The sequence below is a fragment of the Carlito syrichta genome, unplaced genomic scaffold (assembly GCF_000164805.1).
Source record: "Carlito syrichta isolate Samal-C Ts95f unplaced genomic scaffold, Tarsius_syrichta-2.0.1 Scaffold126413, whole genome shotgun sequence".
Taxonomy (NCBI): Eukaryota; Metazoa; Chordata; class Mammalia; order Primates; family Tarsiidae; genus Carlito; species Carlito syrichta.
The window spans coordinates 510,151-521,859 of NW_007070509.1; the positions used below are offsets into that span (position 1 = coordinate 510,151).

An 11,709-nucleotide genomic window follows, 5' to 3' on the forward strand; every position below is an offset into this window, starting at 1 on the left:
CCTGGCCGCTCCCAAGCAGAGGTGAGTCCTCGGCCTGGAATGGGTCGGGGGCGGACTGGGAGGAGGCGCGGGGAAGTCGGAAGGCACGAGGATACTGGGGTCGGCTGGAGACCCCTGGGAGAGCCCTGCCAGAGTGCGGCCCGCCCCGGTCTGCTGTCCTAGGCCTAGGGCCCGGTGACTTGGCGATGGAGTGGAGGGGCAAGGAGGAGGATGCCGGGGGCCGCGCCTGGTCGCCTCTGCGCGGTCCCCGCGGACACTTTCAGACTCAGGTACCAGGTGCCGAGGGGCTTGCCTCAGGATCTTGGAAGGAGGGTCGCTGCTCCCCAGGACTGGCATCTTCGCTCCTCCGGGGCCTAGTGACCGTTCCACCCGGTGCCAGGGCGCCGAGTGGGCACGGCTTATCGGGTTTGGGAAGAGGATTCTTTCCAGCCCCTTAGCCCGGGCCTAGGTGGCCAGGTACCGCTCACGCCAGTGCTGTTGCCACCAGAAGCCCGGCCGAGCGGGAGGGAGCCGGGAGGAGCCAAGAGGAGAGAGAATTGGCCAGGAAAGAGACTGGGACACCAACTCCTCCTTGGAACTTTCACTTCCCGCTGCTGTCTTGGGCCGGGGGCCGAGAGGGCAGGCGCGGGTGGAGTGTCCGGAGGAGAGAGGGCCATTGTGTGTGGGGAGGGTACTGGGGGAGGAAGCAGAGGTTGTGGGGAGTGGGTGTGTCTGGCTGGGCATGAGGGGTGTTTAGGGTGGGGGTGTTTGCACTGCTCACCCAGAAATGGGCGTTCCTGGCATCTCTGTTGTGAGGGAAGAGGAGGGTGAATGGGCACCCGGCCACAGGGCTTAGCTCAGTCTCAAGAGTGGGCGTTCCTGGGGGGGGGAGTGATTGAAAGGGAGTGGGAACAGGGGAGGGTACCTGTGAGAATCTGGGATTGGCGGGAGGGGGACAAGGAAAGACCACAGTCTGGGCAAGCTGAACTTCTTTCTCTGGGGACTTGTGGATGGGTTGGTGGGTGGAAAGTCACACGTTGGAGAGAAGCCCCTCCCTCCAGTAGTCTCCTTTAAATCCCAGCATGCAATGCAGGAGACCTTCAGGCACCTAAGGGCCTTGATGTGCTGGGAGCTTGTGGGTCTGAGAGCTCCAGCCACGCCCAGCTTTGGTGTCGATTCCCTCAGCACTCTCTTGGGGTGTCCTGGGACCTTGCAGGTGGCACCGAGAAGCAGCAGCCGAGGTCAGAGAGGGCCCTAAGTGGGCCCTTGGGGCCAGAGATCCTTCAGGATAACTTCCCAGTTAGCCCAGCAGAGGTGTTTCAGGTGAGCTCCCCTCTGCCTGGTGGTAATAGATCAATGTACCCACCCCCACTCCCGCCCCAAGCAGAATCAGGTGTCTCAAGGCCAGAGCTTGCCAGAGCTAGTGAGTAGACCTCACCGCAGCAGGTCTGTTCCAGGCTGGGCTGCCCCTCCCACCACACCCGGGCACCTGGCTTCGCTTATCTCCCTCTCCCCTCCACACACATCTGTCTGCCTCAACCCCACCCAACTCCTCCATCTCCACTGGGGAAATTCTGAAGCCAACTTGCTTTCTTTGTCTCAGGCTGTCAGTTTTCTCTGTGGGGGGATTTAGAAAGGGTCAGGGCCCCACCAACTCCCCCCGCCCCATTCTAAAGCTGAGTCAGAGGAAGGGCTGGGGCCTGTGCTGGGTCCTCTATGATGCTTCCTCTCTGGGCAGGAAGCCGAGAAGGGGCGGCTCAGATGCCTTCCTTGACCTCCCCATACAACCCCCCAGAACAATGCCCCAGGCCAGGCAGGGCTTCCTGGCCCTTCCCTCAGGATCCCCCCACCAGTGACCTAATCATTGGTGCTCTCCTGAGAGCCTGAGGTTTGCTGGTTGGAGAGGGTAGGAGTTGCTGGCAGGTCTAGGGAGGTGACATGCCCTCTGGTGCCCACAGACCAGTCTGCCTGAGCCCCTAAGGATCAAATTGGAGCTGGATGGTGAGAGTCATGTCCTGGAGCTGCTGCAGAACAGGTAATAGTGGCAGTGGCGGTGACAACAATCACGTGGCTAGCAACTTGTATTTCATTTACTGTGTGCTGGGTACTAGTGCTTGCACTTATTTAATTCTCATAACAACAATCATATCATGTATTACAGTCTTCATTTTGTATATGAGAAAGTCAAAGCACAGAGAGGTTACATAACTTGCCTAAGGTCACAAAGCTAACATTTGGTGAAAATCAGATTGGAATCCAAGTGTCCTGGTGGGTCAGTAGCCCAACCACTGTACTGTGCAGCCAGAAAGTTATGGGGAATGGGTGGGGGTGGAGAATGGGAAGGTTGGGGGTTTGCCTGGTTTCAGCCCCACCACCACCTTTAGGCCTCAGCTTGCCACAGCATCAGGCTGGGAGGTGGCCCAAGTGCTGTCTTTCTCTACAGGGTGTTGGTCCCAGGCCGCCCAACCCTGGTGTGGTACCAGCCCGATGGCACCCGGGTGATCAGTGAGGGGCACACTCTGGTGAGTCAAGCCCTCTTGTGCCTTGTTTCTGGACTGGGCAAAAGAGGGAGGGAGCAAGCAGTGGGTGTCAGCCCTGGAGGTTGTGAGAAGACGTTGCCTGTCTTTACCATCAAGCTAGACTCCTGGGTTCAAATCCTGGTCTACATTTCCAGATAGCACGAATGTTGTTTCTCTGCTGTAGGAGGATTGCTGCTACCAAGGAAGAGTGCAGGGACACCTGGACTCCTGGGTGTCTGTGTGCACCTGCTCTGGACTCAGGTACCACGGGTGGAGTCCATGACAGTGGAGAGGGCAAGGGGATGCCAGGCATGGAGCAAAAGTGTTCTCCAACTTCCTGTCTTTTTCCTTAGGGGCCTGGTGGTCCTGTCCCCAGAGAGAAGCTACACCCTGGAGCAGGAGCCTGGGGACCTTCAGGGTCCTCCCATTGTCTCCCGCATCCAAGACCTGCTCCTGCCAGGGCACACCTGTGCCACGAGTTGGCATGCATCTGTGCCCACTCAGACTCCACCAGAGCTCCCCCTGGGACAGCATCGCATTCGCCGCCGGGTGAGGACAGATGGCAGGAGGGCTGGGCTTCGGTTTCATGAGACCTGACCTCTGACCCTCAGAGCCATGTGCTCATAGTAACAACAGCTCTTGCTGGTGGAACGGTTTCCCCATGCCGTTATCTCATTGACTCTTGCCAGCAGCCCTGGGAGGTAGGTGCTATCAATAGCTCTATTTTAAAAGGAAGAGGCTGGGTGCAGTTGTTCACACCTATAATCTCAGCACTTTGGAAGGCTAAGGTGAGAGGATTGCCTGAGTTCACGCAAGGTTCGAGACCAGCCTGGGCAACTTGGTGAGACCTCATCTCTACAATAAATCAAAAAATTAGCCAGGTGTGGTAGTACGTGCCTGTGGTTCCAGCTATTTGGAAGGCTGAGGTGGAAGGATTGCCTGAACCCAGCAGGTTGAGGCCGCAGTGACCATGAGTATGCCACTGCACTCCAGCGTGGGCAATAGAGAGAGACTCCAACTCAAAAAATACATAAATAGGGCCAGGCTCGGTGGCTCAGCCTGTAATCCTAGCACTTTGGGAGGCCGAGGTGAGTGTATTGCCTGAGCCCAGGGGTTCGAGACCCGCCTGGGCAACTTGACGAGACCTCATCTCTGCAATAAATCAAAAATTAGCCAGGCGTAGTGGCACGCACCTGTAGTTCCAGCTACTTGGAAGGTTGAGACGGAAGGATCGCCGGAGCCCAGCAGGTAGAGGCTGCGGTGGCAGGAGCGGCCACTGCACTCCAGTCTGGGCGACAGAGTGAGACTCCAACTCAAAAAAAAAAAAAGCACATAAATAAAATGAAGAAACCAGCTCAGAGAGGTTAGGTGACTTGCCGAAGGCCACACACCTAATATATGGTAAGGATTCAGAAGGAAGTATTTGGCTCAAACTCCTCATCTGTCTCATGATCTTATTTGCAGAGAGCTCTCACTTGGTTATAGATAATACACAGCTATCGATTATGAAGCAACAAAAACCCAACTTCCTGATCTCTAAAATGGGGATAAAGAAATAAAACTCCTTGCTTCATAGTATTGTTGGGGAGATTAAATCCATATGCATGTAAAGGACACAGTTCTACTGTGCTGGGCATATGGTAAGCACTTGATAGTAGTGGATATTGTTATTTCTTATTATTATCATTATCTTTTTTTTTTTCTGAGTTAGGTGTCTTACTCTGTCACCCTGGGTGGAGTGCAGTGGCATGCTCACAGCCACTGCAGCCTTAACCTGCTGGGCTCAGGTGATCCTTCCACTTCAGCCTCCCAAGTAGCAGGAACCACAGGCATGCACCACCACGCTCAGCTAACTTTTTGATTTATTGTAGAGACAAGGTCTTGCCAAGTTGCCCAGGCTGGTCGCGAACCCCTGGACTCAGGCAATCCTCTTGCCTCCGCCTCCTAAAGTGCCAGGATTGTCACTGTCTAATCATCATCTTTTAATTTGGAAAAAAACACTGAGTTTGGAGCCAGAAAAGCAGGATTGCACTTCCAGCTTCTTCATCTACTCCTTGGCAAGCCCCTGGCCCCTCTGGCCCTAAATGGTTCATCTGTAAAATGGGCTCTTCACCCTCCTCCGTTTGACCCCACAGGGTGGGAGTGGACACATCTCGGTCAGCTCTACGCTGACTGGCCATGAGTGGCAGATTTGCCTGATATTCCTCCTCCTTGTCCATAGCGGAGGCGGGATGTGGTGACAGAGACCAAAACTGTTGAGCTGGTGATTGTGGCCGATCATTCCGAGGTGAGCCTGCTGGCCCCGGCACATCCTTCGCCCCACCTGCCTTGCCGCCTTTCATGGTCGCCCTCTGGGCCCACAGGTCCAGAGATACCCCGACTTCCAATACCTGCTGAACCGAACCCTGGAAGTGGCCCTCCTGCTGGACACGGTGAGTGTTGGGCAGGGTAGCCCGACAGCCTCTGGCCATGGCAGCCCCCCTTCTGGACCACAGCAGCCCCGCTCTGAGCCCCAGCTCTCTTTCAGCTCTTCCGGCCCCTGAATGTCCGTGTGGCACTGGTGGGCCTGGAGGCCTGGACCCAGCACGACCTGGTGGAGATCAGCCCAAACCCAGCTGTCACGCTAGACAACTTCCTCCACTGGCGCCGGGTAGACCTGCTGCCTCGGTTGCCCCATGACAGTGCCCAGCTGGTGATGTAAGACCCCAGACTCAGCCAGTGAGGCCTGGCTCTCCCCCCTGTCCTTGCCAAATTCACACCCCTTCAGCTCCCTCCCGCAGGCCCTGAAGCTCTGACCACCACAGCATTTGGCCCTGACCTTTGCCCTCTCTGTCCCACAGTGGAACTTCATTCTCTGGGCCTACGGTGGGCATGGCCATTCAGAACTCCATCTGTTCCCCTGACTTCTCAGGAGGTGTGAACATGGTGAGTGCTTTCCAGGCCTCCTCCCCATTCCCCATTCAGCTCTTCCCAAGCGCAGCACCTGTTAGTCACTGAAATCCCCTACAAAGTTGCCCAGCCCCAAAGCTGTGGGTATGGGGGGTTGTATGATGTGGCCTCTGCTATCAGGGAGCCCCTCCCTTGGGGCCAGCTTATCACTGTGTACCCAGTCTTCACCTATGCAGTCTCCCCATTTCTTGGAGGAGGGTAGGGACAGCTGAGGCCCAAAAATCAGAGTTGACCTCCAAGGGCCATATAGTGAGGGTGGGGAGCAGAGCTGAGCTAGGACCGAGGTTTTCTGCCTCCCAGACCTCGGCTTTCCTCCTACTTGAGAAGCAGTTAAGGAGGAGGCAATGCCCATGAGTGCCCAAAGGGTCAGCTGAGGAGGGGATAGGAGCAGACAGGGTGGACTCAGCATGATGGTGGGTCCAGACCTGGGGTGCCCCTTCCCAATGGCAGGACCACTCCACGAGCATCCTGGGAGTTGCATCCTCCATAGCCCACGAATTGGGCCACAGCCTGGGTCTGGACCACGACTCACCTGGGAACAGCTGCCCCTGTCCAGGCCCAGCCCCAGCCAAAGGCTGCATCATGGCGGCCTCCACAGAGTGAGTTGCTGCAGGATGTGGAGGGGGCTGGGCTGGGCCAGAGAGAGGTCACAGCCCCAACCTTCCTTGCCGCCTTTCCCAGCTTCCTGCCAGGCCTGAACTTCAGCAACTGCAGCCGCCAGGCCCTGGAGAAAGCCCTCCTGGATGGGATGGGCAGCTGCCTCTTTGAACGGCTGCCCAGCCTGCCCCCTACGGCCACTTTCTGTGGAAATATGTTTGTGGAGCCGGGCGAGCAGTGTGATTGTGGCTTCCCAGATGTGAGCCCCTCACCCAAAGCCTGGCCCCGCTCACTCCTGTGCCCTCATCCTGGTTTATTACCCTCTGCCAGCCTTCTGAGTGCCTCTCAGTTCTGCAGGGACCTCCTGCCCTTGCCCAACCTGCCTGTCTGCAGGGACAGCACGTGGATCACTGGGCTCTTGCTCTCACTTGCTGGCATCCTTTGGGCCGTGGCTTTGGGCATCCTTCTGGGTCTTGTCTCTGGGAGGAGGGGTTGGAAGTAGGCCCTCGGGCCCAGCTGGCTCTGATGCTCGGCCCCTCTGTGCCCACAGGACTGCATTGATCCCTGCTGTAATTCTTCTACCTGCCAGCTGAGGCCAGGGGCACAGTGTGCATCTGATGGACCCTGTTGTCACAGTTGCCAGGTGGGTGCAGACTAGACCGGCCATGCAGAGCTCACCTGCCGGGGGCCAGAGTGGAAAGGGTCATTCCTGACCCCCCAGCACCCAAACTGATGCTTGTCCACCCTCCACAGCTGCGCCCGGCCAGCTGGCAGTGCCGCCCTACCAGAGGCAACTGTGACTTGCCCGAGTTCTGCCCGGGAGACAGCTCTCAGTGCCCACCTGATATCAGCCTGGGGGACGGCGAGCCCTGTGCTGACGGACAGGCTGTGTGCATGCATGGGCGTTGTGCCTCCTATACCCAGCAGTGCCAGTCACTCTGGGGACCCGAGGCCCAGCCTGCTGCACCCCTCTGCCTCCATACTGCCAACACTCGAGGGGATGCCTTTGGGAGCTGTGGGCGCAGCCACAAAGGCAGCTACGTGCCCTGTCCCCCTCGGTAAACGGGGTAACCCACTCCTCCTCTGGGTTTGTGGAGCCTTGGCCCTGCTCCCACTGACCCTGCATGGCCTTCCCCCTTTCTCCTAGAGATGCCATTTGTGGGCAGCTCCAGTGCCAAGGCGGTGGGGCTCAGCCCCTGCTGGGCTCAGCTCGAGATCTGCTCTGGGAGACACTGGAAGTGAACAAGACCCAGCTGAATTGCAGCTGGGTACACCTGGACCTGGGCAGCGATGTGGCCCAGCCCCTCCTGGCTCTGCCTGGCACAGCCTGTGGCCCTAGCCTGGTGAGCATCCTAGGTGGGGACGATCATGTGGGAAGGGACATCTGGGCCATGGTGAGCAGCCCCAGACCTTACCATCCACCAGTGTGAAAGGCATAAACTCTGAGGGAAGTCAGATTCTTTTTTGTTGTTTTTTTGAGTTGGAGTCTCACTCTGTTGCTCAGGCTGGAGTGCAGTGGCATGCTTCCTGGCCACCACAGCCTCAACCTGCTGGGCTCAGGTGATCCTTCTACCTCAGTCTTTCAAACAGCCAGTACTAAAGGCATATGCTACCACACACCCAGCTAATTTATTTATTTATTTATTGTAGATACTAGGTTTCACCATGTTGTCCAGGCTGGTCTCGAACCCGTGGGCTCAGGCAATCCTCTTGCCTCAGCCTCCCAAAGTGCTGAGATTATCGGCTTGAGCCCGGCCGGAAGTCAGATTCTTACTTCAGATGAAGCAGTGTCCTGTCATCCCACTGTGCCTTGGTATCCCCCTCTGCAAAAGCAGAGCATGGCCTCAGCCTTGCTGACTTCCCAGTCCTGGTAAAGCCTCTCTCCCTATGGGGCAGGTGTGCATAGATCGTCGATGCCAGCCCGTGAATCTCCTGGGAGCACAGGAATGTCGAAACAAATGCCACGGACATGGGGTGAGCTGGGGTGGAGGAAGTGGAAGGGAGCAGGGAGCCTCCAGGGAGGAAAGGGATGATGGCTTTGGAAACAGACGTATCTGGGTTCTAATCCTTGCTCTACCACTTCCTAGTCGTGTGACCTTGGGCAGGTTATTAAATTCCCTGAGCTCAGTTTCCTCATCTGTCAAATGGGCATAATTATAATACCCGCTTCTGGGGGTGTGTGAGTATGGAAGTGTCTAACATGGTGCCCAGCAGAAGGTGCTTAATAAGTATTAATTTGATGAAACTTCCTCTGGCGTAGATGGACTCTTCTCTGCGGGTCTATCCCTCATCCCCAACACAACCTCCAGCTGGGGAAGTCTGAGATCTTTTTTTTTCTTTTTAAATTTTATTTTATTATAGAGATGTGGAGTGCAAATGAGAATTAACTACATAAGTAGGCTGCATGCAGTTTGGGCTTCCAACGGGCCCTCACTCCCCCTGTTAGTGGACCAGGTGCCCTTTGTGTTGTCACCTGCCCCCTGGAAGTCCGAGATTTTGAAAAACTGGAGACAGGGACATAGTTCCAGAGTGCAGAGCCCCTCATTGCTTGCCCTGTGTCTCCTAGGTCTGTGACAGCACTAGGCACTGCCACTGTGAGGAGGGATGGGCACCCCCTGACTGCGCCACCCAGCTCAGAGGTAGTGTGGGCTGGGGGCAGGGGAAGCGGCTTGTGCTCACCCTTCTCCTCAACCCTCTTCTGATGACCCCTCCGCTGCTGGTTCCATGAGTCTGTGACCCCAGCCCCTTGACCCCTCTGGTCACTTGACTCCATGCCCCACCCCTGTTCCTCCATGGGGAGGGTTCTTAGCTCTGCCCGCCTCTAAACCTGACCTCACCTCTCAGCAGCCAGCTCCCTGACTACAGGGTTGCTCCTCAGCCTCCTGCTGCTCCTGGTTCTGGCGCTGCTTGGTGCCAGCTACTGGTACCGGGCCCGCCTACGCCAGCGACTCTGCCAGCTCAAGGGACCCAGCTGCCAATACAGGTACAAGCCTCACCTCCCTGCTACCAGTTCCTTCAATGGGGACAATTCTGGAGTCAGCCCTCACCTCTGCAGCACATGCCACTGGGTTCTAAGCCCTGAGCCCCCTGGACCCGACCTTGCTGACCACCACCCCCCTCAGCTCCCTTCCCTCCAATGCCAGTGGCTCTCCGCCTCCCACGTGTACCCCTCTGTGGGCAGCTGGGGTGCTGGGACCATTGCTTCCCAGGGGTCCCTGTGCTGGATAAGTGGGGTCCTCCCTCAGGCTGATCACCCAACCGCCACCATTTGACTTAAGCCACACACAGGCTCCTCTCTACTCAAGGATGGCGTAAGGTGGAGGTCAAGGTCTGAGGCTGGGTCCTCTCCCTCTTTGCCTTTCCTCATGCTCAGGGCAGCCCAGTCTGGTCCCCCTGAACGGCCAGGACCTCCACAGAGGGCCCCACTGGTGCAGGGCACTAAGGTGAGTCCTGGATGTGAGAGAAAAGGGGCTCCGCCTTGGCCTGACATCCAGCTTGGGCCCTGGGGAGGTGGGCATTGAAGACTCCAGAGAAATGCCAGCATTGCTAAGAGTCAGTTTAAGGAGTCAGGACGAGCCTTCCTTGACCCCCCCCCCCGGCTGCAGGCAGAGAAACAGAGTCCAGGCTGGAGTGGGGAGGGCCAGGCCACTGCATAGGGGGCTGCTGAGCTCTTTCAGCTGGCCAAGCTGGTGGCTTTGCGAGGTGGGTTTACCTGTGCCCCCAGCAGTGACCTCTGGAGGGCACAAGGGGGGTGGTGCTCAGAATGGCCTTCAGCGTGCCAGAACCTGCCGAGGCCCGGGTCACCATGCGTAGAGGGCTGGTGAGTGCCCCTGCCCCGAGCCTCTGCTCTATGACAGGAGCATGTGCGTGGCAGCGTCTGCATGTCTAGCCCACCACTTGTGACCCCCTCTGCATGCAACTGAATAACCGCATGCAGCACACCCACCGCCCCTGGGCCCTGGCTGTCCCTCCTTGGGCACTAACCCTTCTGTGTCCCGTCTGTCTCTCTGCTTCCTCTTCCCCCACTCTGTGCCTGTCCGCCCCTCCTGCTCTCTCAGCAGGCTAGTGCTCTCGGCTTCCCGGCCCCCCCCTCCAGACCGCTGCCACCTGACCCTGTGCCCAAGAGACTCCAGGTAAATCTGGGCCAGCCCCCGCCCAGAGCAGGTGGGAGGCATGGTGCCCAACTGCAGTTCTCATCCCTGCTCCCTGCCAGCGGTGCTCTTCGTTAGGTGACCAGGGTGCCCCTCAGCCTTCAGACACTCTGAGCCCCAGAAGCTCGGCAAAGGGTGAGCCTCCTGCCTTGGTTTCTACTACCATCTGGTGGTCAGTGGCGGGACTGCAGTCGGCCAGGGACTCCACGGTTGACCCACACCTCCCTCCCTTGAGACTTCTGCTGGCATGCCTCCAAGCCCTGCGCGCATGCCCTCCTTCTCTCCTGCCCGCTGGCTGACTTTGCATGACGACCTGAACCCCTCCGGGGAAGCGCTGCATGCTCACTGCCCCTGCCTGTGCTCTCACAGACACTGCCCCTCTCTCTGTTCAGGCTGAGCTGGCTGACCGACCCAATCCCCCCACCCGCCCTCTGCCCGCTGACCCGGTGGTGAGAAGCCCGAAGGTAACAGTGGGGGGAGAGAAGGGCACGGCCTCTCCCCCCACCTAGGGCTGTGGTGCTGGTTAGCCGTGGCGGTGGTGGCCGTGGCGAGATGACCCCTCTGTGCCCAAGGGCACATAATCCGGTGGTGCCTTTAATGGTGACAGGTTTGTTTGGAGACTAGGGTGACCTCTAGTGCTGCCCTCAAGCTGGTGTTCCCCAGCGCCAGTGCGTCGGGGGTGGGCAACATGACATCCTCCGCCCAAGCCGGCCTCCTGCCGTTTCTTCTTCAGTCTCTGGGGCCTGCCAAGCCCCCACCCCCGAGGAAGCCACTGCCTGCTGATCCCCAGGGCTGGCACCCATCAGGTGACCTGCCTGGCCCAGGAGCTGGAATCCCGCCCCAAGTGGTACCCTCCAGGTAGGCTAAGGAGCGCCCAGGACAGGTGGGCGGGGCAGGTGATCTGGAGCTAGGAGACCTCTGACCTTTTTTTCTCGGCTTCCGGCACTCCAGGCCAGCGCCACCACCCCCGGCAGTGCCTTCGCTCTACCTCTGACCTCTCCTGAGGTTCTGTTGCCTCCAAACCGGACTTAGGACTTAAAGGGGCCGGCCAGCTCCCTGGAGTCCCCTACCATGACTGAAGGAGCCGGAGCCTGGACGCGGAGGAACAGGCGTCTTAAAGCACCAGACGGCGCCGCGCGTTGTCAAGCAGCACTTTGGGGACCTGCCTAGTAGTTGCAGCCCTGGGTTGGGGAGGGGTTGGGGACTGGACGGGGCCGAGAGAGGTGCGCACAGCCTGTCTCTGCTCTGCTGCAATAAACGTGACATCTTGGGAAGGTGCCTTGGAGTTTGCTCCCGGAAGCCGGGTCGCGCCTGCTGCGCTTCCAGGTCTGGCCGCCAGGAGACGCTGCCGCCTCAGACGCGGGCGGGCTGGGGAGGGCGGGAGTCCCAGAACCGGTCAGCGTGTGTCCCGGGGATGCTGGCGGCTTGTTTCTGCCCCGGCTGAGACGGGTCTCAGCGCAATCCCGTACCGCAGGGACTTGTGCGCCCGTTACCACCCCTGGTCTCCCAGTCTT

At 58.5% G+C, this 11,709-nt stretch overlaps 1 protein-coding gene across 1 annotated transcript; it reads left to right on the top strand.

Annotated features, from left to right (window-relative positions):
* Nucleotides 1-185: 185 nt before the first annotated feature.
* On the top strand, nucleotides 186-11,469 carry ADAM15 (ADAM metallopeptidase domain 15). The gene is made up of 23 exons (XM_021707802.1): nucleotides 186-387; nucleotides 1,196-1,302; nucleotides 1,938-2,014; nucleotides 2,423-2,501; nucleotides 2,683-2,759; nucleotides 2,852-3,047; nucleotides 4,720-4,785; nucleotides 4,862-4,930; nucleotides 5,026-5,195; nucleotides 5,339-5,423; nucleotides 5,898-6,046; nucleotides 6,129-6,303; nucleotides 6,595-6,687; nucleotides 6,798-7,102; nucleotides 7,192-7,387; nucleotides 7,941-8,018; nucleotides 8,611-8,683; nucleotides 8,889-9,027; nucleotides 9,418-9,487; nucleotides 10,103-10,177; nucleotides 10,588-10,659; nucleotides 10,929-11,053; nucleotides 11,147-11,469. The coding sequence occupies exons 1-23, from the start codon at nucleotides 186-188 to the stop codon at nucleotides 11,187-11,189; spliced, it is 2,721 nt and encodes a 906-aa protein (XP_021563477.1). The 3' UTR covers nucleotides 11,190-11,469.
* Nucleotides 11,470-11,709: the final 240 nt, after the last annotated feature.

Bases quoted from the DNA above. Each gene is read 5' to 3' on its own strand.
- ADAM15 (XM_021707802.1), top strand. From the start codon at position 186: ATGGAGTGGAGGGGCAAGGAGGAGGATGCCGGGGGCCGCGCCTGGTCG. The intron at 4,931-5,025 runs GTGAGTGTTGGG...GCTCTCTTTCAG, and splicing joins TGGCCCTCCTGCTGGACACG to CTCTTCCGGCCCCTGAATGT. The intron at 7,103-7,191 runs GTAAACGGGGTA...CCTTTCTCCTAG, and splicing joins TACGTGCCCTGTCCCCCTCG to AGATGCCATTTGTGGGCAGC.